A 27,198-nucleotide genomic window follows, 5' to 3' on the forward strand; every position below is an offset into this window, starting at 1 on the left:
GGGACAGCTGCCGGTGGCTGGGGGCCGCACTGCCCTCTGTGGGGATGCGGACGCCTGCTGCACCCCAGCCCCGGTGCCCCCTCCGCCTCCCAGTGCTTGTCCTCTGCGTGCCAGCACCCCCGTCGCCTTGCAGCCCCCCTCGGCCCTCCAACCTCGCCGTCTGGGCCCTCCCCTTCCCTCCCCCACCGCCCGTCTTCGTGGCCATCTCCCCACCTCCCGCACGGCCCTCCTCTGCCCAGGCCGTTGGTGCTGGTGCCCAGCGGGCCCCGGCCCCTCTCCCCTGCCCTGCCCCCTCCTGGGTGGCCCACCCGCTGCAGCCGCCCTGCCGTCGACTGCCCTGGACTCTGTCCCCAGCCCTGGAGTGGACCCCTCCCTGGATCTTCTGTGGGCTTTGGCGGCCCCACCGTCCCGAACACCTTCCTTGGGCCACGAGGCCCTGAGTCCTGGGCATCTCTCGTCCCCTACACCCAGGCAAGCACAGCTGTCTCCCCACTCACCCTCGTGTGCCCCCCCAAAAGCAGACAGAGTGGTCACTCTCCTTCGTCCCCATCCCCCTCAGGACGGGAGCCGGACCCCCAGGGCCGTGCGGGGACCCCGGGGTCTGGCCCCCAGCACCTCCCAGCAGCCCCAGGTCCCTGGGCCAGCCCCTGTCTGGGTGTGGCCCACCCTGGGCTGCCTGTTACCTTCTGAATTTTGTGAGTCCTGAGCCCCTCACCCCAACCCCACTGCACCCCGTGCCTTCACTCCAGCCTGGGCGCCGGGGCGGGGGGCTGCAGATCTTGGACCTGCCTGTCTCCTCTTTTAAGAGTCTGTTTCATGACCTGACGCCTCTTCTTGAATTGTCACTTCCTCCTGCCTACCTGGACAGTGTCATCACCTCCTTAGCTGGATGAGAAGACAGAGAAGGTGAACAACCCACCACCAAACAGGGCGTGGCTGTGTGCTCAGCCCTGCCTGCCCCGCACCTGCCCTTCCTCCGAGGCCCCTCTAGCTTCCCTGCCCCTCCCTGTCCTTCCCTGTCCCTCTTGGCCCCTCAGCAACCCTGCCCTGCTTGAGGGGTGGGGTGTCTCTTTGTTTCCGAGCTGTGCGTTCATCCCAGTACTTCCACCTAGAAGCCACGTGTGGCCTTGGGTGTGATTGAACTGCTCTGTGCCTCAGTTTCCCCATCTGTAAATGGGGATTAAATAAGAAAACACATGTGAGGGGTCTGACCTAATGCCTGGTGCCGTTGGTGGAGTAGCTGTTGTGATTGACGTCAGCCTGTCTTCATTAAGCGACGTGCTCCACTCTGCTGTGTGGCAGATTCCGACCCTGGCACGGGGACCCAGAGATGAAAATGCCACCCATCCCTCCCACAAGGCCCTAGAAGGGCCGCATCCCTGCTGTTGGGCAGAGTGGGCGGCTGGGGGCCGGGCAGGGGCCAGGCCTTGGAGGATTGGCGCCAGCCCAGCCTCCACGGAGGGCGAGGTGGCAGGCCCGTCACCAGTTGGGATGCTCTTCCCTTTGTCCCGGAGGTGCCACTGCCGGCTGTGGACCCACCCGGGACGCTTGCAGAGCGTCCGACTGTGATCCCAGCAGATGGAAAATGCCCGCCCCTCAGCCAGGCACTGGGGAACAAGTCATGGTCCAGCTCTGAGTAGAACGCAGCCATTGGAAAAGAAAGGGGTAGATCTGTATGTATGGACTCGAAAGGGGTATGTACGGTTTACTCAGTGAAAGTAAACCAACCCAAAACCCCCAGCAGCAGACCAGAGGAATAGGGACTCCCTTGGTGTTCTAACAGGCCGAGGACCATTCTGGAAGGATGCTAATGGTTGTTAACAATGGTTGGCTCACAGTTGCCAGGGCGGGGGTGGAGGTGGGGAGATGCTGTCATTTTTCAGTCTGGTACTGTTTCAGTTTGTTTTTAACAAGATGCATCGTTGCATTCATAATTTAAGAAGAAAATGAAAAGAATTTGAAAAAATGCAGGGGCACATCCCCTCCCTCCCTCCCCACGTTACCCTCATGTCTGGGTCCTGGCCTCCTGACCCAAAACGGGCTTTATTGGGAGCACCGCGGCCCACCCCTTGTCCTGTCCCTGTTGGGTGGACGGCGGGGGCCCTTCTCCGGCCTGAGCACCACCGCGCTCACTGGGCCTCGTCACCTGCCGGCCATCTCCTCCCAGGGCAGGGACGGTGTGAGCCCCGGCCCCCAGCCCTGGGCACGCACCACTCCCTCCAACAGGCATGCCCAGCGTGCCCACTGGACCTGGTGCGCTGACCCCCTGGGCGCACAGTAGGTGTCCAGGCGCTGTTGGGGCCCAGATGACGGAAGGATGATCCCACCCAGGCCTGAGGTTATTCGGTTCCCTCAAGCCCCCCACCACTGTGGCTGGTGGCCTCTCGCCCGGGCAGGTGGGCCGCTGCGCTGGGATAGGGTGGGCGGAGGCGGCGGCGGCGGCGGCGGGCAGACCTCCCCGGGCGGGTCCCCGGGCGCGCGGGCGGGTTCCCGGGCGCGCGGGCTGGGACGCCGGGCGCGCGGGCTGGGACGCCTGGCCGGCGCAGGAGGAGGCTGCCCGCCCGCCCGCGCCGCTGGGGGCCGCCCGCGGGCCGCGCCGGCCAGAGCGCGCCGTGCGCCCCGGGCCCCGCGCCGGCACACGCTCGGCTGCCGCGGCGGCGACGAGAACGGCGGCGGTGGAGCCGGGCCGGGCGGCAGGAATGCGGAACCGGCGCGCGGGCTGAGCTGCTCAGGATGGCGCAGGGGCGGCGGCGGCGGGCGGCCTGCGCGGGGCCGTAGCGCGGCGGGGCGGACGCTCCCCACCCGGCGTCGCGGGGGGCGGCAACGCGGCCATGGCCAAGGAGCGGCGGAAGGCCGTGCTGGAGCTGCTGCAGCGGCCGGCGAACGCGCGCTGCGCGGACTGCGGCGCCCCGGGTAGGTGCGGGCCCGCTGGCTGCGCCCGGGGTAGCTGGGGGCCTGGGTGGCTGCGGGCGGGGTAGTGGCCGGCCGCGTGGGGGAGGGCCCGAGTGGACGCAGCCCGGGGTGGGTGCCGGCCTGGATGCCAGCCCCGGGGCCGGGGAGGGGTGCTGCGGCGCCTGCTTGGCGGTGGGGGGCGCGGGCAGCGCAGCCTGGTCCCCGCTCGGGTGGGGCGCGGGCCCGAGGGCACCTGCCGGGACCCGGACATCGCCTGCCCGCCCACAGCCCCTGGCCTGCGGCTGTGTTGCCGCCTCCCCTCCCCCAGGCTGCGTGTCTCGCTGTCACCCGCGGACCGCCGCCGCCTTGCGAAACCTGGGGCTCCGCAAAGAAAGAGGAAATCGCGGCGGGCGACCGGCTGCAGGGAGGGGACGGACAAACGGGCCGCGGGCCTGTGTGCGTGGGTGTGGGGGTCCACCTGGCCCTCCCCCCCACCTGCGGGTGACGTCATGGGCCCCCGCCTGGAGCCCCCCTCTAGCCCTGCACCCGGCGGCAGGGGGAGGAAGCACCTGCCGCCTCCACGTGGACCCCGTGGGAACGGGCGCCCCTCCCCCACCCGGCCTCACTGCGCTGGGGCAGGTGGCCAGTTCAGGTGGGGCAGGGGGGCAGGTGCAGCTCGGAACAAGCGCTAGGCTACCTGCATCCCATCCTCCCAGAAGGCATCTCCTAGACTTTGCTCCTGGGTGGTGCCCGCTCTGGGGTGATTTCCAAGGCGCCAGAGCCCTGGGGCTACGTGTGCTGGGATTGGCCGGAGGAGAAAAGGCTTTGCTCTCGGACCGGCGGCACCCTGCTTCTGGGCTGGCGGCCCCTGGCGCGGCTTCGCTGCGGTGGGGGCTGGAACAGCCCCTAGAGGCTCACCTGCTCAGGCCCCCAGCAGGGAGGGCGGCTCAGCTCAGGGGCTGTCCCCAGGCTCTGCGGGGACACACGGGGCGCTCCACTGGGGGCTCCTAGCCTGAGCCCCTCAGAACAAGCCCAGCACAGCGGGGAGTGGCCGAGCCCCCAGGGGGGGAAGGTGGGAAGACTCTGCATTTGTTCTGAGACTCCTGTTTGAGACACACCGTCTCTGGACACCCCGCAAGTAGGACGCCCCCCCCCCAGCTCTCCTCTGCTGCTCGCCCGCTGGGCTGGGAGGGGTCTCCGGCGCAGCCCCCGCCCCCGCCGAGTGCTGGGCATCTGCTGGGCAGCTGCAGTGTGGCTTCGAGAGGCCACGCCAGAGCTGGAGTGTCCCAGAGGGGCGGCAGGCTGAGGGCCTTTCCCCGCCGCCCTGAGGGCCCGCCGCGCCTCGGCCGTGCAGTGAGGCGGCAGTGCCGTCCCCTCCGCGCCTGCTCCCGCCCGCTCCGCCGTCCCCACCTCCCTCTCCCAGACCTGTATTTCCACTTGTCAGGAGAGCGGCCGTGCCAGGGAGCAGCCTGGTGAGGAAGGGCGGTCAGCACGGTCTGCTCTCAGGCTTGGCCTGGGGGGCCCGTGCAGCGGGGAGCTGGCCCCGGCCCTCTCCTTCCTGGCCACCCTGCCCAGCGGGGGCTTCTTTGGACCCAGAGCCTCCCTGGCAGGAGGGACAGTGGGCTTCCTTGGCGTGGTGGGCCCTGCAGCTGCCGTGCCCACCCACCCACTCGGTCCAGGGGCGTGGCCCTCCAGCAGGTACAGGGGATCGGGAGCGGCCGGCTCTCCCTGGCGTCGGGCCCGCCTCTGCTTTTCGGACTTGGTCCATGACCTCAGCATCTTGCCTCAACTTGTCTGGCAGCCTGAGGAGCAGACAAGATACGGGCTGTTGCCCCCATTTTACAGCTGGGGAAACTGAGGCCTTGAGAACTTGAGCTGTCTTATGGGACATGGGGCCTCAAAGGCAGACCGCCTCTCTTGCTGCCCTGACCTCCCGTGACCCCCATGTGATGCCCTCCCATGGTCTCTGCTGGAGCCCCGCTGGTCCGTCCATATTCTGTGCCACTGTGGGGTGTCACTGGGACCTCCCATCCCTGCTGTGGCCCAGATAGGCAACTCAGGCCCACTCTGGCATTGATGGGGGCTGGAGGGGGGACAGAACACCGTCACGTGGACTGGTTCATGGCTGCTGTTCTCAACTGCAGCCCACCAGGAGCTGGGCGCCTCAAGGGTGAGGGTCCCCACGGCCTGCACTCTGCACCACAGGACACGGGGTGGTCCCCGGCCCCCCTAACCACCAGGCACGGGGTTTGGGGAGCAGATCTGGGCAGACCTCACAGCTGGCCATGCAAGGGCTGCTGGGAGGAACGCAGTCTGGGGTTGGCTGCAGCCCCCATGGGAACTGCTCCCAGACCCTCCCATTGTCTGCTCCAAGAGCGGGCCCCCTGCCCTTGAACACAGGGCCTTGTCTAACAGCTTCCAGAGAGGCTGCTCTCATTGCAGGCCTGGCGGAGGGTGGGGGGTCCTCAACCTTGGGGGTGTGGGTAGGGGGCTGTGCCTCTTACTTTCTCTGTCACCTGCCTAGTTGGGACAAATGACAGTGTCACCTTTGAAGCTCAGGTCTGATGCCCAAGAAGGACATGGCCTCTCAGCTCTTTCATTGGGCTGAGGTGTGGGTGATCGTTTTGTGGGGCTTTGAGGCATGTCACCTGGACCTTGGGATTGCCTAGAGCGCCAGGCAAAACCACCTCTGAGCGCACGTGGGCCTTCTGATTGGCGGTGAGGTCTGGGCTCGTTAAGGAGAGCTTTCTGAGAAGACGGATGGTTTGGGACGGCGGTGTGGAGACCTTGCTGCTCCTGGACCGGGGGTGTTTGGGTATGAGTGGCCCTGGGGGCCCGTCCTCACAGCTCTGCCAGGACTGGAGCAACTGCCTGCAAAACCAAGGGGCTGAACTCAGAGCGGGAGGTCCTCACTCAACCCTGGAAGGCTTCAAGGCAGAGGTGAATTTTCAGACATTGCTGTAAACCTGGGCAGGGAGGAATTTCGGGAATTTGGCTTAGTTTGGGAGAGGGTCCCCTGAGAGCGTGGTTGGCAGGGGGCTGCTGAGGAGTGGGCTGGGCAGGCAGTCCCTGCTCCCTGGGGCAGCAGCCCACTTGGGTTTTGGGTTAAATTGTTTTTTCATTGTGGTAAAAGATACAAAAAAGTTATTTTTCAGTGTGCAGCTCAGTGGTGTTAAGTACATTCACATTGTCGTACAACCATCACCACCACCCATCTCACAGCTCTTTCCATCTTGCAAAATGGAAACTCTGTCCCCATTAAACACTGACTCCCTCTTCTTCCCCAGCCCCCACCCTTCCACTTTCTGTCTCTATGAACTTGACCCACATAAGTGGAATCACACAGTATTTGTCCTTTTGTGTCTGGCTTATTTCACTGAACATAATGTCCTCAATGTTTATCATGTTGTGTCAGGTGTCAGAATTTCCTACCTTCTTTAAAAAATTGAGTTATAATTGGCTGTCACGTCATATTAGTTTCAGGTGTACAGCATAGTGATTCGGTATTTGCACATGTTGAGCAATGATCACCACAGTAAGTCTAGTTAATATCCTTCATCACGCAGAGTTTTTCCTTGTGATGAGAACCTTTAAGATCTCCTGTCTTAGGAACTTTCAAATATACAGCACAGTGTTATTCACGGTAGTCACCGTGCCGTGTGTTACATTCGCAGGACTCACTTATTTTGTAACTGGATGTTTGCACCTTTGGACCCCCCTTCACCCATTTCACCCCCACCCCCCGCCCCACCTCTGACAACCACCAATCTGTTCTCTGTATCTGTGAGTTTGGGGTTTTTTTGGTTTGGGGTTTGGTTTTTTTTTTTTAGATTGCATATACAGTATTTGTCTTTCTCTGTCTGGTTTATTTTACTCAGCATAATGCCCTCAGGATGCATCCATGTTGTCACAAATGGCCAGGTTTCCTTCTTTTTTTTTTTTTTTTAATTTTATTTATTTCTTTATGGCTGTGTTGGGTCTTCGTTTCTGTGCGAGGGCTTTCTCCAGTTGCGGCGAGTGGGGGCCACTCTTTGTCGCGGTGCGCGGGCCTCTCACTATCGCGGCCTCTCTTGTTGCGGAGCACAGGCTCCAGACGCGCAGGCTCAGTAATTGTGGCTCATGGGCCTAGTGGCTCCGCGGCATGTGGGATCTTCCCAGACCAGGGCTCGAACCCATGTCCCCTGCATTAGCAGGCAGATTCTCAACCACTGCGCCACCAGGGAAGCCCCCCTTCTTTTTTATGGTTGAATAATATTCATATATTATATATCACATTTTCTTTATCCAATCATCCATATCTTAACTATGGTAAATAAGGCTGTAATGAACATGGGGATACAGATATCTTATTGAATTTGTTTTCATGTCCTTCAGTAAAATATCTAGAAGTGAAATTACTAGGTTGTATGGAAGCTCTAGTTTTAATTTTTTAGGAACGTCCATACTGTTTCCATAGTGGCTGCATCAATTTACATTGTCACCCAAGTGTACAAGGGTCCCCTTTTATCCCCGTCTTTGTCAACACTTGTTATTTCTTGTCTTTTTTTGATGATGGCTATTCTAACAGGTGCGAGGTGATACCTCATTGTGGGTTTGATTTGCATTTCCCTTCTGGTTAGTGATTTGAGCATCTTTTCATATACCATGCCATCTGCATATCTTCTTCGGAAAAATGTCTCTTCAGAGGCCTTGCCCGTTTTTTAATTGAAGTGTTTTGTTTCGTTTTGTTGCTATTGTATGAGTTCTTTATGTATTTTGGGTATTGACCCATTATTAGATATATGATTTGCAAATATTTTCTCCCGTAGGTTGCCTTTTTATTTTGTTGATGGTTTCCTTTGCTGTGCAGAACCTTTTTAGTCCCACTTGTTTACTTTTGCTTTCATTGCCTTTGCTTTTGGTGTCAAATCCAAAAAATCATCACTAAGACCGACGTCAAAGAGATTACTGTCTATGTTCTTCTAGGAGTTTTATGGTTCCAGGTCTTACATCCAAGTCTTTAATCCATTTCAAGTTAATTTTTGTGTATGGTGTAAGATAGTGGTCCCAGTTCATTCTTCTGCATGTGGCTGTCTGGTTTTCCCAGCACGATTTATTGAAGAAATTGTCCTTTATCCATTGTATAGTCTTGGCTCCTTTGTTGTAAATTAATTGACTATATATGTGTGGGCTTATTTCTAAGCTGTCTATTCTATCCCACTGATCTGTGTGTCTGTTTTTATGCTAATGCCATACTATTTTCTCATACTGTTTTGATTACTATAGCTTTCTAATACAGTTTGAAATAAGGAAACATGATGCCTCCAGCTTGTTCCCCTTTCTCAAGATTGCTTTGGCTATTTGGGCTTCTTTGAGGTTCCATACAAATTTTAGGATGGTTTGTTTTTGTCAAAAATGCCATTGGAATTTTGATAGGGATTTCTGTAGATATCTACATTGAATCTGTAGATCGCTTTGGGGGGTATGGACATTTTAACAGTATTAATTCTTCCAATCCATGAGCCCAGAATATAATTCCATTCATTTGTGTCTTCTTCAGTTTCTTTCATCAGTATCTTATAGTTCTCAGTGTACACGTTTTTCACCTCCTTGGCTAAATTTATTCCTAGGTATTTTATTCTTTTTGATGCCAGCGTGAATGTATTGCTTTCTTTCTTTCTGCTAGTTCTTTTTATTAGTGTAAGGAAATTACAGCAAATTATTGTATATTGATTATGTATCCTGCAACTTGACTGAATTTGTGTAGTAGTTCTAGCATTTTGATGGAGTCTTAGGGTTTTCCATATTTTATATCTTGTCATCGGCACACAGTGACAGTTTTCCTTTTTCCTTTCTTATTTGGATGCCATTTCTTTCTTATTCTTGCCTGTGTGCTCTGGTTAGGACTTCCAATACTTTGTTGAATAACAATGGCAAGGCGGGCTTCCTTGTCTTGTTCCTGACATGTGATTTTTATTCTTCATTTGGTGTCTCACGTTGATTGATTTGGGAATGTTGATCCACCCTTGCATCCCTGGAATAAATCTCAGTTGATCACGGTATATGATCCTTTCAGTGCATTGTTAAATTTAGTTTGCTAATAGTTTGTTGTGGATTTTACATCTCTGTTCATCAGGGATATTGGCCTATAACTTCCTTTTTTTGTGGTATCTTTGTCTGGTTTTGGTATCAGGGTGATGCTGGCCTTGTAAAATGAGTTTCAAAGTGTTCCCTTCTGTTTTTTGGAAGAGTTTGAGAAGGACTGGTGTTAATTCTCCTTTAAATGTTTGGTAGAATTCACCAGCGAAGCCTTCTGGTCCTGGACTTTAGGTTGTTGGGAGGTTTTTGATTACCGATTCAATCTCCTTATTAGTAATTGGTCTGTTCAGATTTTCTGTTTCTTCATGGTTCAGTCTTGGTAGGTTTCATGTTTCTAGGAAATTATCCATTTCTTCCAAGTTATCCAGTTTTTTTACTTCTAGGTTAATACCATTGTGGGTAGAAAAGATGCTTGATGTGATTTCAGGCGTCTTAAATTAGACTTGTTTTGTGGCCTAACAAATGATTTATCTTGGAGAATGTTCCATGTGCACTTAAGAACGTGTACTCTGTGTTGCTTCTGGATGGAATTTCCTATGTACGTCTGTTAAGTCCATGGTCTAATGTGTTGTTTAAAGCCAGTGTTTCCTTGTTGATTTTCTGTCTGGATGATCTAACCATTGGTGAAAGTGGGTTTTAAAGTGCCCTGCTATTACTGTATTTCTGTCTATTTCTCCCTTTAGGTCTGTTAATATTTGCTTTACAGCTTTAGGTGTTACTATGTTGGGTACCTAAATATTTACAAATGTTATACCGCCTTGTTGGATTGACCTCTTTATCATTACGTAATGACCTTCTCTGTCTCCTATTACAGTACTTGTCTTAAAGCCTATTTTTTCTGAGTATTTTTTCTAAGTATAGCTACCCTAGCTCTCTTTTGATTTCCATTTCCTTCCTTTTTAAGGTCAAATAATATTCCATTGTGTGAATGGACTACATTTTACTTATCCATTTGTCCACAGATGGACACTTGGGTTGCTTCCACGTTTTAACTATTGTGGATAATGCTGCTGTGAACATGGGTGTACAAACATCTCAAGACTCTGCTTTCAATTCTTTTGGGTATATACCCAGAAGTGGAATTACTGGGTCACTTGGTAATTCTATTTTTATGTTTTTGAGTAATCTTGTACTGTTTTCCAAAGTGGCGGTACCATTTTATATACCCACCAACAGTTCACATGGGTTCGAATTTCTCCACATCCTCACCAGCACTTGCTGTTTTCTGTCTCTTGGGTAGTAGTCATCCTGATGGGTGTGAGGTGGTCTCTCACTGTGGTCTTGATTTGCATTTCCTTAATGATTAGTCTCGCTGAGCATCTTTTCGTGTGCTGATTGACCGTTTGTATATCTTCTTTGGAGAAATGTCTTTTTTTTTTTTTTAATTTATTTTATTTTTGGCTGCCTTGGGTCTTCGTTGCTGCACGCGGGTTTCCTTTAGTTGCGGTGAGCAGGGGCTACTCTTCCTTGCAGTGCGCAGGCTTCTCATTGGGGTGGCTTCTCTTGTTGCAGAGTACGGGCTGTAGGTGCACAGGCTTCAGTAGTTGTGGCTCACAGGCTCTAGAGCGCAGGCTCAGTAGTTGTGGCGCACAGGCTTAGCTGCTCAGTGGCATGTGGGATCTTCCCAGACCAGGGATCGAACCTGTGTCCCCTGCATTGGCAGACGGATTCTTAACTACTGTGCCACCAGGGAAGCCCCAAGAAATGTCTTTTTAAATTCTTTACCCATTAGAAATTGGGTTGTTTGTTTTTTGTTGTTGTGGTTGAGTTTTGAGAGTTCTCTGTGTATTCTGGATATTAATCCCTTATCAGATACATGATTTGCAAATATTTTCTCTCATTCTGTGGGTCACCTTTTTACTTGATGGATAGTATACTTTTTTTTTTAAAGACTTTTTTTTTTAAAGGAATTCCTTTATTTTTATTATTTATTTATTTATTTATTTATTTTTGGCTGTGTTGGGTCTTCGTTTCTGTGCAAGGGCTTTCTCTAGTTGCGGCAAGCGGGGGCCACTCTTCATCGCGGTGCGCGGGCCTCTCACTATCGCGGCCTCTCTTGTTGCGGAGCACAAGCTCCAAATGCGCAGGCTCAGTAGTTGTGGCTCACGGGCCCAGCTGCTCCTTGGCATGTGGGATCTTCCCAGACCAGGGCCCGAACCCGTGTCCCCTGCATTAGCAGGCAGATTCTCAACCACTGCGCCACCAGGGAAGCCCTGGATAGTATATTTTGATGAACAAAATTTAAAATATTTTCATGAGGGAATTCCCTGGCGGTCCAGTGGTTAGGACTCAGTGCTCTCACTGCTGAGGGCCTGGTTTCAATCCCTAGTCAGGGAACTAAGATCCCATAAAGCCGTGTGGCGCAACCAAAAAAAAAAAACTTTTTTTTCATTTTCGTGAAATCCAATTTGCTTATTTTTTTCTTTTCTTGCCTGTGCCCTTTGGTGTCATAGCCAAGAAAGCATTTTCAAATCCAGTGTTATGAAGCTTTTGTCCCATGTTTTCTTCTCAGAGTTTTATGGTTTTAGGTCTCACATTTATGTTCTTGATCTATTTTGAGTTAATTTTTGTACATGGTGTTAGGTAAGGGTCCACCTTTATTCTTTTTTGCATGTGGATATCCAGTGTTCCAGCACCATTTCTTGAACAGACTGTTTTTCCCCATTGATTGATCTTGACACCCTTGTCAAAAATCATTTGACCATATATGTGAGGGTTTATTTCTGGGCTCTGTATTCTATTCCATTGGTCTATTTGTCTGTTTTTATGCCAATACCACACTGTTTTGATTACTGTAGCTTTGGAGGTCCCTTGAGATTGCCTATGAATTTTAGGATGGGTTTTTCTATTTCTGCCAAAAAAGTCTTTGGGATTTTGATAGGGATTGCATTGACTTTTTAGATCACTCTGGGTAATGTTGACATTTTAACAATATTAAATCTTCTAGCCCATGAACATGGGATGTGTTTCCATTTATTTATGTCCTCTTTAATTTCTTTCAGGAATGTTTGTAGTTTTCATTGTACAAGTCTTTCACCTCCTTGGTTAAGATAATTCCTAAGTATTTTATTCTTTTTGATGCTAATGTAAATGGCATTGTTTTTGTAATTTCCTTTTCAAATTGTTCTGTATATATAGAAATGCAACTTTTTGTGTGTGTGTGTTAACTTTGAATCCTGCTGCTTTGCTTAGTTCGTCTATTAGTTCTAACAGCTTTTTTGTGGAGTCATTATGAATTTCTACATATAAGATCATATCATTGGCAAATGAGATAATTTTACTTCTTCCTTTCCAATTTGGATGACTTTCATTTCTTTTTCTTGCCTAATTCCTCTGGCTAGAAGTTCCAGTACTGTGTTCAACAAAAGTGGTGCAGAGGGCAACTTTGCCTTGTTTCTGATCTTAGAGGAAAAGCCTTCAGTCTTGGGCTTCCCTGGTGGCGCAGTGGTTGAGAATCTGCCTGCCAATGCAGGGGACATGGGTTCGAGCCCTGGTCTGGTAGGATCCCACATGCCGCGGAGCGGCTAGGCCCGTGAGCCACAACTGCTGAGCCTGCGCGTCTGGAGCCTGTGCTCCGCAACAAGAGAGGCTGCAATAGTGAGAGGCCCGCGCACCGCGATGAGGGGTGGCCCCCGCTTGCCACAACTAGAGAAAGCCCTTGCACAGAAACGAAGACCCAACACAGCCAAAAATAAATAAATAAATAAATAAATTAAAAAAAAAAAAAAGCAACAGTTTAAAAAAAAAAAAAGCCTTCAGTCTTTCACCATTGACTGTTATGTTTGCTGTGGGTTTTTCATATATGGCTTTTATTATGTGGAGTTAGTTTACTTCTATTTCTTTCTTGTTGATTGTTTTTATAAAGAGTGTTGACTTTTTTCAAATGCTTTTCCTGCACCAGTTGAGATGATCATGTGGTTTTTTCCCCCCTTTATTCCGTTTAAGTGATGTGTTACATTGATTGATTTTCATGTATTGAACTGTTCTTTCATTCCAGGAATAACTCCTGCTTGGTCATGGTATATAATCCTTTTAATATGGTACTAGATTCAGGTTGATAGTGTTTTATTAAACTTTTTTTTAAAAATTTATTTATTTTAATTTATTTATTTTTGGCTGCATTGGGTCTTTGTTGCCGCATGTGGGCTTTCTCTAGTTGTGGCGAGCAGGGGCTACTCTTTGTTGCGGTGTGCGGGCTTCTCATTGAGGTGGCTTCTGTTGTTGCGGAGCACGGGCTCTAGGCACACAGGCCTCAGTAGTTGTGGCACGTGGGCTCAGTAGTTGTGGCGCACGGGCTTAGTTGCTCAGTGGCATGTGGGATCTTCCCGGACCAGGGCTTGAACCCGTGTCCCCTGCATCGGCAGGCCGATTCTTAACCACTGCGCCACCAGGGAAGCCCTTTTTAAACTTTTTAAAGCCTTTTATTATGGATATTTCAAACATATACAAATATACCCATTACCCAGGTTTAACCATTCACTCTTTTTTTCCATATTCTTTTCCATTATGGTTTATTACAGGATACTGAATATAGTTCCCTGTGCTATACATTAGGACCTGTTGTTTATTCATCCTGTATATAATAGTTTGCATCTGCTAATCTCAAACTCCCACTCCAACCCTCCCCGGCCCCCTCCCCTTGGCACCCACAAGTCTGTTCTGTATGTCTCTGAGTCTGTTTCTATTTAGTTTGATAGTATTTTTTTGAGGACTTTTTTTTAATTTTAATTAATTAATTTATTTATTTTGGCTGCGTTGGGTCTTCGTTGCTGCACACGGGCCCCCTCTAGTTGCGGCGAGCGGGGGCCACTCTTCGCTGCAGTGCGCAGGCCCCTCACTGTGGTGGCCTCTCCCGTTGCAGAGCATGGGCACCAGGTGTGCGGGCTCAGTAGTTGTGGCCTGTGGGCTCCAGAGCGTGGGCTTCAGCAGCCGTGACACACGGGCTCAGCTGCTCCGCGGCACGTGGGATCCTCCTGGGCCAGGACCCGATCCCGTGTCCCCTGCATTGGCAGGCGGACCCCCAACCACTGCACCACCAGGGAAGCCCATTGTTGAGGATTTTTGCACCAATGTTCATAAGGTACATTGGTCTGTGGTTTTCTTATAGTGTCTTTGGTATCAGGTTTATGCTGGTCTTATAGAATGAGTTAGGAAGTGTTCCCTCATCTTCAGTTTTTCAATTTTTAAAAAAAAAGTTTGAGAGGAATTGGTGTCAATTCTTCTTCTTCTTTTTTTTAAAATAAATTTATTTATTTTTGGCTGCGTTGGGTCTTTGTTGCTGCATGCGGGCTTTCTCTAATTGTGGCGAGCGGGGGCTACTCTTTGTTGTGCTGCCTGGGCTGCCCATTACAGTGGCTTCTCTTGTTGCGCAGCACGGGCTCTAAGCACGTGGGCTTCAGTAGTTGTGGCTCGCGGGCTCTAGAGCACAGGCTCAGTAGTTGTGGTGCACGGGCTTAGTTGCTCTGCGGCATGAGGGATCTTCCTGGACCAGGGCTCGAACCTGTGTCCCCTTCATTGGCAGGCAGACTCTTAACCACTGTGCCACCAGGGAAGTCCCCGGTGTCAGTTCTTTAAATGTGAGGTAGAATTTGCCATTGAAGCCGTGAGGTCCAGTTCTTTTCTTTGTTTGGGGAATTTGATTGTGGATTCAATCTCCTTCCTAGTTATAGGTCTGTACAGATTGTATATTTCTTCCTGATTTAGTCTTGGTAGGTTTTGTGTTTCTAGGAATTTGTCTATTTCATCCAGGTTATCCACTTTGTTGGTGTACAGTTGTTCACAGTACTTTCTTATAATATCTTTATGTCTGTAGAATTGGTAATAATAGCCCCACTTTCATTTCTTTCTTTTTTTAAGTTTATTTTTTTATATGAAGTATAGTCGATTTACAGTGTTCTATTTGTTTCTAATGTACATCAGAGTGAATCAGTTTTATGTGTGTGTGTGTGTGTGTGTGTGTGTATATATATATATTCTTTTTCATATTCTTTTCCATTATGGTTTATCACAGAATATTGAATATAGTTCCCTGTGCTGTACAGCAGGACCTTGTTGTTTATCCATCCTATATGTAATAGTTTGCATCTGCTAATCCCAAACTCCCACGCCATCCTTCCCCCACCCTCCTCCCCCTTGGCAACCACAAGTCTGTTCTCTACGTCTGTGAGTCTGTTTCTGTTTTGTAGATAAGTTCATTTGTGTCATATTTTAGATTCCACATGTAAGTGATATCATATGGTATTTGTCTTTCTCTTTCTGACTTCACTTAGTATGATAATATCTAGATCCATCCCACTTTCATTTCTGATTTTAGTATTTTGAATCTTCTCTCTTAGTCCATCTAGTTGAATTTTTGTCAATTTTGTTGATCTTTTTGGACAACCAACTTTTGGCTTCATTTATTTTCTCTATTGTTTTTCTGTTCTCTATTTCACTTATCTCTGCTCTAATCTTTATTTCTTTCTTCTTTCCTCTAGCTTTGGGTTTAGTTCTCCTTTTCCTAGTTCTTTACGTTGTAAAGTTAGGTTACTGATTTGAGATCTTTCTTGTTTTTTTTAATGTCCTCATTTATAGCTATAAATTTCCCCCTTAGCACCGCTTCTGCTGCATCTCATAAGTTTTAATATGTTGTGTTTTTGTTTTCATTCATCTCTAAGTATTTTCTAATTTCCATCGTGATTTCTTCTTAGATCCATTGGTTGTTTAAAGCGTGTTGTTAAATTTCCACAAAATCGTGAATTTTACAGTTTTCTTTGTTATCGATTTCTAACTTCATCCCGTGGTGGTTAGAAAAGATACTTTGTATGATATCTATCTTTTAAAATCTATTGAGACTTAATCTGTGCCCTAAGGTATGGTCTGTCCTGCCAAATGTCCCATGTGCACTTGTGAGGATGTGTGTGCTGCTGTCAGGTGGAGAGTTCTCTGTGTGTCTGTTAGGTCTAGTTGGCTTATTGTGTTAAGTCCTCTGTTCCCTTACTTCTGTCTGGTTCTTCTGTCCATTACTGAGAGTAGAATATTGAAATCTTCAACTATTACTGTAGAATTGCCTATATTCCCCTTCAATTTGTTAGTTTTTGCTTCATGTATCTTGATGGTGTGTCATTAGCTATGTAAATATTCATAATTGTTACATCTTCTGGCTGTATTGAACCTTTATGAATATATAATGTCTTTCTTTGTCTCTTGTAGCCTTTTTTGACTTAAAGTCTGTTTTGTGTAGCCAGTCTTCCTCTAACTTGTTTACTGTTTCCATGGAATATCTTTTTCTATCCTTTTAGTTTCAACCTGTGTGTGACTTTGGATCTCAAGTGAGTCTCCTGGAGAAAGGATACAGTTGGATGATGTGTTTTTAGCCATTCTGGCAACCTCTGTCTTTGATTGGGAGTTTAATACATTTACATTTACAGTAGTTACTGATAAGGGGGGACTTACTTCTGTCATTGTACTATTTGTTTTCTATATGCCCTGTAGATATTTTGTCCCTTCTTTCCTGCATTCCTGTCATATTTTATGTTTATTTTTTTAGTGAAATATTTAATTTTTTTCTTAATTTCTTTTTGTGTATATTCTATAGCTGTTTTCTTTGTGGTTACCATGGGAATTACATTTAACATTCTAAAGTTATAGCGTTCTAATTTGAATTTATAGCAGCTTAACTTTAATAACATACAAAACCTCTGCTTCTTTATAGCTCCGTCTCCACCTCTTTCAGTTGTTGATGTCACAAAATGATACCTTTATACATTGTGTGCCCTAAAACATAAACTACTAACTATTTTAAATGCACTATCTCCTAAAGTATGTAAAAAACAAGGTTTGGAGTCACAACCCAGAGTTACAGTAATGCCAGCTTTTACATTAATGTTTTTTCCTTTAAAAGTATTAGTCTCTTAAATCATGTAGATAACAAAAAGTTACGAACCATTGTTACAGCAATACTGGCTTGTGTAATAGCCCACGTATTTACCTTTATTGAGCTCTTTGTTTCTCCACGTGGCTTTGAGGTACCATCTAGTGTTCCTTCATTTCACCTGCAGGACTCCCGGAGCATTTCTTGCAGGCGGGCCTAGTGGTCACAAACTCCCTCAGCTCTTGTTTATCTGGGAATGTCCTCATTTCCCCCTTACTTTTTTTTTTTTTTTTTTTTTTGGCCGCACTGCATGACTTGTGGGATCTTAGTTCCCCAACCAGGGATTGAACCTGGGCCCTCGGCAGTGAGAGCACGGAGTCCTAACCTCCAAACCACCAGGGAATTCTCTCCCCCTTACTTTTTTTTTTTTTTTTTTTTTTTAATTTTTATTTATTTATTTATTTATGGCTGTGTTGGGTCTTCGTTTCTGTGCGAGGGCTTTCTCTAGTTGTGGCAAGTGGGGGCCACTCTTCATCGCGGTGCGCAGGCCTCTCATTATCGCGGCCTCTCCTGTTGCGGAGCACAGGCTCCAGACGCGCAGGCTCAGTAGTTGTGGCGCACGGGGTTAGTTGCTCCGCGGCATGTGGGATCTTCCCAGGCCAGGGCTCGAACCCGTGTCCCCTGCATTGGCAGGCAGATTCTCAACCACTGCGCCACCAGGGAAGCCCTCCCCCTTACTTCTGAAGGGCAGTTTTGCTTGGATTGAGGATTCTTTGTTAAGAGATCCCCCCCTGCCTTGAGCACTTTGAATATATTGGCTGTCTTGTGCCTCCAACGTTTCTGATGAGAAGCCTGTTCATAATCTATTCGAGGATCCTTGTATGTGACAGGTTGCTTCTCTTTTGCTGCTTTCAAGACTCTTTGTGTTTTGAAAGTTTGATGATAATGTTTCTCAGTTTGGGCCTCTGTGAGTTCGTCTCCCTTGTAGCTTGTTGAGCTTCTTGGATGTTTATATTCATGTCTTTCATCAAATTTGTGATGTTTTCAGCGAGTATTTCTTCACATATTCTCTCTGCGTGTTTCTTTCTCTGCCTCTTCTCCTTCTGGGACTCCCATAACGCGTATGTTGGTCTGTTTTGTCACGTCCCACACGTCCTTCAGGCTCTGCTCGCTCTTATTCAGTCTTTTTTCTTTCTCCTCCCCAGCCTCAATAATTTCTATTCTCATACCTTCACGTTCACTGATTCTTTCTTCTGCCTGCTCGTATCTGCCTTTGAATCTCTCCAGTGAATTTTTCATTTCAGCTGTACTTTTAGCTCCAGGTTTTTTGTCTGCTTGTTTATTTCTTTTTAGTTTACTATCTCTTCATTGATATTTCTACTTTGTTTATATTAATACATTATTTTCTTGACTTTCTCCGCATATTCCCGTTGTTCTTTGAGCATAGTTAAGGCTGTGCTATAAAATCTTTGTCTAGTATATTTGTCATTAAGTCTTTTTCAGGGACACGTTCTGGTTAATTATTTTTCCCTTTGGATAGGCCATACTCTCCTGTTTCTTTGTGTGCCTCGTGTTTTTTGTTGAACACTGGGCATTTGAATCTAATAATATGGTACGTACCTCTGGAAATCAGATTCTGCCCCTTCCGCAGGGTTTGCTATTATTTTGTAATTGGTTTTTTTCCCCTGGCTGTTATAGGCTGTGTCTGTGCTTTGGATCAGCCTGAGGAGTGAATTTAATGCCTTCTCAGGTCTTTTCTAAGCCTTTCTCTGGTCATGCGTGGTCACTTTCTAGTTTTACTCATATATGCAGTTGTTTCTGAATGTCCTAGTCTTTAATGAGTAGCTCCCAAAAGGGGAAAAGCACAGATGAAGGGGGAAAGCTGGTGCTGGCCCTTTAAGTCTTTGGGCGGTCTTGAGCTGCAGGGGGAGGGGCTGCAGCAAGGGCTGCCTCCCCCTTTTTCTGCACGTCTGTGGTCAGAAGCAGCAATCAGAGCACAGATCCCGAACATTTGAGGGACAAGGTCCTTCCTCACCCTGGCTCCTGTGAACTGAGTGCCAGCTGCACCTAGGGCACATGCCCAGCGGCCTGCTGCGCTCAGAGCTAAAATCGAGCAGAATTAACTGCAATTTATGTCCGAGTTGTCCCCTGGAAGTTGTAAGACTTCAACAGGCTCTGGAGTTCAAAACTTGTTACATCAGTCAGATTCTGCCAGTACCGTTGTTTTCCAGGTGGGGAGAGAGGTTTCTGGTGCTTCCTACCCAGCCATCTTCCCAGAATCTTCTCTGGGATGGGCACCCCGTCCAGGCGCAGAGGTGGACAGCAGTGAGCCAGTCTCACCTGGCCCCCGACCCTGGGCCGCGGCATCCCGCCGCTTTGCAGAGGTGGCTCGTGGCTGCGCGGCTCTGCCCACGGACCCAGAGGCCTGTGAGGGCCAAGCCTTCAGTCGGCCGCCCACGCCGGACCCCAGTGCGGGTGCCCCCTTACTCCATCCCGTGAGTGTGTAGGAGCACCTTCCTGTGCCGTCGCCCGGGCTGTTTGCTCACGCGTCTGCATTCTGTGGGGGAGGCGGATGATGAGCAAGTGACCCCATGCAGAGACGGGACAGGCGGAGAGGGGCTAGTGCAGAGGTGACCACTGCTGGCTGCCCCATCAAGAGCGGTCAGGGAAGATGATGGGCCGTCTGGGGCCTGAATTGTGAAAAGGAGCTGGGCCTGCAGGAATCCGGAGGAGGAGCATTCTGGACTGTCGGAACAGCTGCCCGGATGCCTGGGTGCAGGCCTGGCCTCTTTAGGGAGCAGGAGGCCGGGGGGTTGAATGCAGGGAGGCTCTGGGACCACAGAGGAAGCGTGGGGTCACCTTGTGCAAGGGTCACCTCGTCTAATGACTGGTTTGGGGTGGGTTTGGTGGGGAGCTCCTGACCCACATTTTGGGGTCCCGGGGGAGGGGAGATGGAGGACAGGTGTGGGCACTGAGCGCTCCCTGCAGAAGCAGAGCCAGCAGAGGAGACGGGGAGGGACCGCCGGGGAGCGTGGAGACCCCCGTGAAGACAGCTGTTAACAAAGGGGGGCGCCTGCGTGCGAGGGGGTCAGAGAAGAGAGCAAAGTGAACTGACCCTTGGCGGGGCAGCTCAGGGGTTGCTGGCTGGCGGGGCGGGATGGTGGGAGCCGGCGGCAGTGCCTGGAGTCACCGTGTGAAAGGAGCCGAGACCTCCGTGGACACAGGCGGGACCAGGACCACACAGGAGGCGGCGGGGGCGCCTCTTTCCCCCGGCATGAGGTGGGGGACGTGGGCGGGGAGGAGAGGGTGAAGCAGTGGCTCTGGTGGGGGAAGCCCCGGGAAGGGGAGCCCTGGCCAGATGCCCTCGGATGTCCCTGTGATGCATGGCCCTGGGTTAACCTGCTCACCTGTACGTGGCCGGGCCCTTCCCTGCACGTGGGGCCCCCCCGGGCGAGGCCTTGGTGGGGGAGAGGTGGCCTGTGTTGGGCAGCAGAGGGAGGGCAGTGGAGGCACAGGGTCTGTGCTCTCAAGGTGCAGGGCAGGCGGGTCAGAGCAGGGCCCCTGGGTGGGAGCGGACAGCTTCTGCAGTGACAGGGTGAGGGTGTGGCCCTGGGTGCGGCTGGGGTCTGGGTGGGGGTCACTGGGAGGAGGCTGTTACTGGGATGTGACGAGGGGGCAGGTGGGTAACCATGGGCACCAGGGTCATCCGGGGTCACCCGGGGGCATGGCTCCTCCGGAGGCGGGTGGGCCCGCCAGCTGCCGTGGCCCCGGGCCGGCCGTGAGCCTTGCTTGACAGAGGGAGAAGCTGAGAGGCCGGTGTGTCCAGAGCAGGAGGCGTGAGCTGAGAGGTGACCTGGGGCGCACGCGGGGCCTCAGCGGGAGGGAGGGTCTGAGGCGGTGAAACGACATGGAAGCAGGTAGACAGGATGCTCCCGAATCCTCCAGACCAGAGGTGGCAGTGCTGTGGTGACAAATGACCAAGTCCTGGATACATTTTGAAGTTTGAGGAGCAGGACTTGCTGGCAGACGGGGCGTGGGGGTGAAGGACAGGGAGGGACAAGGGCGCCCCGGCTTTTAGCCGAGGCTGAAGGAAGGGCGAGACGCCGTCGCCGGGTGGGGCCGAGCCTGGGGATGCGGGCTGGGGACCAGGGGCTGGTTTAGAGGCCGCGACAGACCTGGAGTGGAGGCGCGAGCCTGGCGCCGGGGCGGTTCTGGAGGAAAGAGGGCAGGGGTAGAGACCGGGCAGAAAATAGCCGAAGGGGTATGACTGTTTCCTTTTCTTTTCCTTTTCCTTTTTCTTTCTTTCTTTTTTATTTATTTATTTATTTATTTATTTATTTATTTAATTTATTTTTATTTTTGGCTGTGTTGGGTCTTCATTGCTGCGCACAGGCTTTCTCCAGTTGCGGAGAGCGGGGGCTACTCTTCATTGTGGTGCGCGGGCTTCTCATTGCGGTGGCTTCTCTTGTTGTGGAGCACAGGCTCTAGGCACGTGGGCTTCAGTATTTGTGGCATGCAGGCTCAGTAGTTGTGGTTCGCGGGCTCTAGAGTGCAGGCTCAGTAGTTGTGGTGCATGAGCTTAGTTGCTCCGCGGCATGTGGGATCTTCCTGGACCAGGGCTTGAACCCGTGTCCCCTGCATTGGCAGGCGGATTCTTCACCACTGCGCCACCAGGGAAGCCCTCCCTTTTTCTTAATTGAGGCGAAATTCACACAACGTAAAATTGACCATTAAAAGAAGTGAACAGTTCAGTGGCATTCAGAACATCCCCAGGTTGCGTGACCACCACCTCCGTCCAGCTCAAAGTACAGTTTTCACAGCCAAGAGACCAGATGAGATGCCGGGAGGGTGGCTGGCGGGGAGGGGTACGCACGCGGCCTGGAAGGCAGGAGGACCCCTGGGAGGCGGGCGGCCTGGCCAGATGCTGCCTGGTCCAGGAAGGATGGGGTCAGTGCCATGGAGGCCAACGGGGTCTGCGATGGGGGTGGTGGAGCGGCGGGGATGAGAGGGATGGGGGGCGTCTGGAAGGCACCTCGGGGCCAAGAGAGGGACTTTGGCAGTGTGCGTGGCACTGGCCAGAGTGATGGCAGAGCTGGGGAAGAACGGTGCGGGAGAGAGAAGGGAACTAGGCCCGGCAGGTGGGGAGGTCTCAGGAGGGGAGGCTGAGCGAGGCTGGGTCCCGTGCTTGCCTCTCAGTGTACTGGGCACCGGGGCGGGGAGAGAGGAGAAGGTGTGAGCCACAGGTATTCACTGAGCGCCTGCTGTATGCAGGGTGCCGTCTTTGGTGATGGCAACCACCAGGCACAGAGCCAATTGCCTGCCCTCCCGGAGCTTAGGTTCCAGCGGGAGACAGGATAAACACAGCCCAGGCTGCACTGTGTGTTGGGAAGCGCCAACAGTGGAAACGGGGCGTGGGACCCAGATTGAGGCGAAGGGTGGGTGCTGTGCGTGTGGGGAGGGGGCGGCCCCAGCAGGTGAGTAACTGTGATGGGCGGTGGGCACAGGCTGTGGGCCCCTAGGCGGCCACTGGTCCCTCTGCCCAGAGCCAGTTGCCTGGCTGTCCCCATCAGGACTCGGCCCTCCTCACTGCTGGGCCTCTGCCTTGTGGGGGCCGAGGTCCCTGGAGCCGGGCCACGGGGCTCGGCCAGACCCGCCATTCCATTGACAGGTCCCACTGCACACCCTCCTCGCCCTGCTGGGCCTTGGCCGAGGGACACACCTGCTCTTGCTGGCTCAGCCCCAGGACGTGTCTCACCTGGCCTCGGTCCGGCTCCCGGAGGCGGCAGTAGTCAGGGGGCTGAGTCACTCAGAGTGCCCTAGGAGAAGGCCGGGCAGCGCAGGGGCAGAGGGAGGGCAGAAGACGGGTGGAGAGCTGGGGGGAGAGGAGCCGGGCGGAAGCTGGCAGCCTGGAGCGGTCTGCTGGGCGGCAGGTCCGGTCTCCCCGATTCAGAGAGGGTGTGGCAGGAGCACAGAGCAGCCCTGACACCTGCGGGGCTGGGGCGGGAGTGCACGTGGGGACTCAGGCCTGGCCCCTCTCCCGCCCCCTCCTATTGCGGGGCCCCATGCGCTCCAGCCACACCAGTCCATGCCCTTGGCCACCGCGTGGCCCAGGCCATTGGGCAAGGAATCCCTGAGTCCTGGGTGCTCAGAAGTGGACAGAGAGGGGCAGGGCAGGCTATGGACGGCTCGGCAGCCCCTGGCCCCGCAGGGACGGGGTGCAGCCAGAGTGGAGCCCGGACCGGGTGTGAGGCCCTCCTGCCCGGGACTAAGGGGGTTCTGGTGCTGGGGTACCCCGACCAGCTCGCCTCCCGCCATGGGCCCCCCTCCACCCCAGGGGCTCTGAGCTCAGGAGTGTGGGGCTTTCGCATATACACGGACACCCCAGCCCTGTGCCTGTCTCCTGGCCCTGATGGGGGAGGGGGCCTTGTGCAGATGGGGTGGACCTGGCCGCGCCCCAGCGGCTTGGGAGGGAAGCCTGCGGGAACAGCCTGTCCACTAGGAAAGCTGAAGGTCACCCACCGCCTCCCTTGGGGACCTCCTGCCAGCCCTTATCCAGCCCCTCATCGCCCCCGCTGCACGCGTGCACACGCGCCCACCCTGGAGGTCCTCGGCCTCAGGGTCGACATCCCCAGTGGACGGGCCGGGGCGGCCCTCCTGCCCAAGATTGTGCTGAGAGGCTTTTGTCGGGAGGAGGGAGGGGCTGGGGTCAAGTGAATTACCGATTAGCTGAAGTGCAGGCACAGCACAGGAAGAGTTAATCCATTCATCAACCAGATGGACACACAGGAGACTGTCCTGGCCTGTAGGGCCACGGCGAGGGGCCCGCACACCCCACTGGTCTCCACGTACTGCTTGGGGGGGGCTGGGGGCAGTCACTCTGCCTGACCCCAGAGACCTTAAACTGTTGCTCAGAGTCACCCCCAGAACTCGCCTCCCAGGGTCTGAATCCTTCCTTAAAATAGGGGCTCTTGGTTGGAAAGCGCTCCCGGGGCCCAAAGGCCCGGTGCCCAGGGGTGCCGTTCCTGGCGTGTGCTGCTTGACCGGCCCTCCGGGGACGGTGAGTCCTGAGAGCAGCGGGTGGCCTGTGTGCTGGGCCGCAGGCTCTGGACTGGTGCCCTCTCACTGCCTTTAGGATTTTTGCAGCAATTTGCAGGGCAGAGGACAGACAAGCACTCAGCCCAGCCACGGGTGACCCGTGCGTCGGGGGCACTGCAGGCCCACTGTGCGCTGGGCAGGGCGGGAGCAGCCGGTGCCTCCCCCGAGCAGAGGCAGGCCTCTCCTCTCCCGGTGGCCTTGCCGTGGTGCCACGTGTGATGGCAGGGTTGGGGGGACTCCGCCAGGCCGGGACCATGGGCTTCCCAAACTGCAGTGCGCGGGCTGGGCTTGGGGTCAGGACGCCTCCTGCTTCAAACCTGTTTCAAACCATCTTCTTGCCTTTCCCCGCCAGCCCCTGGGGGAGCCCCCGGAGGGGGCAGCGGGGGAGTCACCTCCCGAGATGATGGACAGGCTTCCTCACCAGCCTGGATGCTGGGCTGGGGCTCCCGTGGGCCACCCGTACACGTCCTCGCACCCACCTTCTTTGAACCGGGAAGGTGGTTCCGGGGTGGAGGGTGGGAGACACGTGCCTGCCGTCCGATCCCAGCTTTGCCACTGTGTGACCTCAGGCACCGTCTGACCCTCTCTGGGCCTTTTTTGCCTTATTGTGTAGAACTGGACTAACGACAGGATACAGCCTCAGAGGGAGCGGTGAGGAGCGGCGAGGTAGCGTGGTCAGTCATTGCGCAGTGAGTGTGCTCAGGCCGCAGAGCTGTTACAGCGGCTGAAGGGACCGGCAGGAGGCCGGGCGGCAGGCGCTGACTCCCGAGGACACCGTGGCCGGTGTGAGGATCTGGAGGGGGCCCCGGACAGGCCAGGCCTCTGGATCGGCCCACGTGGCTCCCGGGCGCCAGCTGGACATCACTCTGGGGGGCGCACCCCTCGAGAGGAAGCAGGTGCCTGCCCGCCCTTCGGGGCAGGACGCAGGGGGCGGAGGCCCTGACCTTCCTGCTTCTCCAGTCTGTTGGGACAGGTCCGGGGCTGCAGCCACAAACATCTTTCTTAACTTCACTTTTATGGAGGTGTGACTTGCAGGGGATAAAACGCCCCCTTTGGAGTGTGGGGAAGGCTCCGCCGTCACCCCAGAAGCCGCCGCGGTCCTGCGCGGTCAACCCTGCTTCCCCGGTGACGTATGAGGGGGAGTAGCCTCCTTGTGCCGTCTTCCGTCAAGTGTCTGTTGCAATCTTTTGCCTGTTTTTGTAATTGGGCTGTTTGTTTTATTACTGAGTTTGAATAGTTCTCTATATACTTTGGACACAAACCTTTTATTAGGTGCATGATTTGCAAAATTTCTCCCAGTGTGACTCGCCTTTTCATTCCCTTGACTAGTGCCTTTCAAAGAGCAGACTTTTAAAAAATTCTGATAAAGCAATATACCTTTTTTTAAAAAAATGGGGTCTGGGGCTTCCCTGGTGGCGCAGTGGTTGAGAGTCAGCCTGCTAATGCAGGGGACACGGGTTCAAGCCCTGGTCTGGGAAGATCCCACATACCGCGGAACAGCTGGGCCCGTGAGCCACAATTGCTGAGCCTGCGCGTCTGGAGCCTGGGCTCCGCAACGAGAGAGGCCGCGATAGTGAGAGGCCCGCGCACCGCGATGAGGAGTGGTCCCCGCTTGTCGCAACTAGAGAAAGCCCTCGCACAGAAACGAAGACCCAACGCAGCCAAAAATAAAATAAATAAATAAAATTTTAAAAATTAAAAAAAAAAAAATGGGGTCTGCTTTTAGTGATATAGCTAAAAAGTCTTTGCCTAACCCAAGGTCACAAAGATTTTTCTCCTGTTTTCCTTTGGAAGCTTTATGGTTTCAGGTTTTATATTTGGTGCTCTGATGCATTTTGAATTACTTTTTGTATATGGCGGGAGGTTTGGATTGAAGTCTATTATTTGCAGATGATACCTGTTTCACTCCATTTGTTGAAAGATTATTCTTTCTCCACTGAACTGCCCGTACACCTTTATCAGTAATTGGTTGTCCACACATGTGTGGCCTACTTCTGGACCCTCTATTCTGTTCCATTGATCTATTTGTTTTTTTGCTGATACCACACCATATTGATAACTGTGGCTTTGCAATAAATTCTAAAATAAATTCTAAAACCTTCATCTTTGCTCTTTTTCAAAGTTGTTTTTGCTCTTCTAGGTCCGCTGCATTAACCTACGGATTTTAGAATCAGCTTGTTAATTTCTGCTCTAAAAATCCTGCTGGAATTCTGATTGGGATTACATTGAATCCATGGATTAATTTGAGAGAGTTTACATCTTAACAATATAGAGTGTTCCAACCCATGAGAATAGCACCTCTCACCACATATTCGGGTCTTTAATTTTTTCAGCAATATTTTGTAGTTTTCAGCATACTGTTTTGCATATCTGGTCATATTTACCCCTAAGTATTTAATATTTTTTTATGCTATTGTAAGTGGTATTCAAAAATTTTAAATTGTGGTAAAATATATGTAACATAACATTTGCCATTTTACTCTCTTTTAAGGGTATAGTTCAGTGGTGTTAAGAACATTCACATTGTTGTGCAACCATCTCCAGAATGTAATTGTATTTTTAAATGTCCAATTTCTGATTGCTTGTTGCTGGTTTATAGAAATACGACTGATTTTTGTATATTTATATTGTATCCTGCAACCTTGTTTGTTAGTTCTAGTAGTGTTTTTGTAGACTCCAGCAGATTTTCTATATGGATAAGCATGTTGTCTATGCACAAGAGCCATTTTACGTCTTCCTTTCCAATCTGGATTCTTTTTATTTATTTATTTATTTATTAATTAAATAGTCTTTTAAAAAAAAATATTTATTTATTTATTTATTTATGGCTGTGTTGGGTCTTCGTTTCTGTGCGAGGGCTTTCTCTAGTTGCGGCAAGCGGGGGCCACTCTTCATCGCGGTGCGCGGGCCTCTCACTATCGCGGCCTCTCTTGTTGTGGAGCACAGGCTCCAGACTTGCAGGCTCAGTAGTTGTGGCTCACGGGCCTAGTTGCTCCGCGGCATGTGGGATCTTCCCAGACCAGGGCTCGAACCCGTGTCCCCTGCATTAGCAGGCAGATTCTCAACCACTGCGCCACCAGGGAAGCCCTTTTTATTTATTTTTATTGCCTCACTGCACTGACCAGAACCTCCTGTGTAGTGTTTATGTTTGTTTGTTTTAAATTTTTTAATAGCTTTATTGAGATGTAATTTATATACCATACAATTCACCCATTTGAAGTGGACAATTCAGTGGTTTTTAGTGTACTCACAGAGTTGGGCTACTGTCACCACAGTCAATT

At 51.7% G+C, this 27,198-nt stretch overlaps 1 protein-coding gene across 3 annotated transcripts in view; it reads left to right on the forward strand.

Moving 5' to 3' along the window:
* Positions 1–2,601: 2,601 nt before the first annotated feature.
* The window catches only part of ADAP1 (ArfGAP with dual PH domains 1), a 66,626-nt gene continuing 42,029 nt past the window's right edge, over positions 2,602–27,198 (forward strand). For 2 of the 3 annotated variants that reach the window (XR_014254914.1, XM_082430645.1), the window contains exon 1: positions 2,606–2,913. Coding sequence is in view for 2 of the 3 variants with exons in the window: in XM_082430645.1 (XP_082286771.1) it covers positions 2,832–2,913 (82 nt within the window). In the remaining variant the exon portion in view is untranslated. Of the gene's footprint in view, positions 2,914–27,198 lie in introns of all 3 variants that reach the window. The other variant, XM_082430646.1, reaches the window with a different exon arrangement.

This window comes from Balaenoptera physalus (genome assembly GCF_965194825.1).
Source record: "Balaenoptera physalus genome assembly, chromosome: 16".
NCBI classification, from domain to species: domain Eukaryota; kingdom Metazoa; phylum Chordata; class Mammalia; order Artiodactyla; family Balaenopteridae; genus Balaenoptera; species Balaenoptera physalus.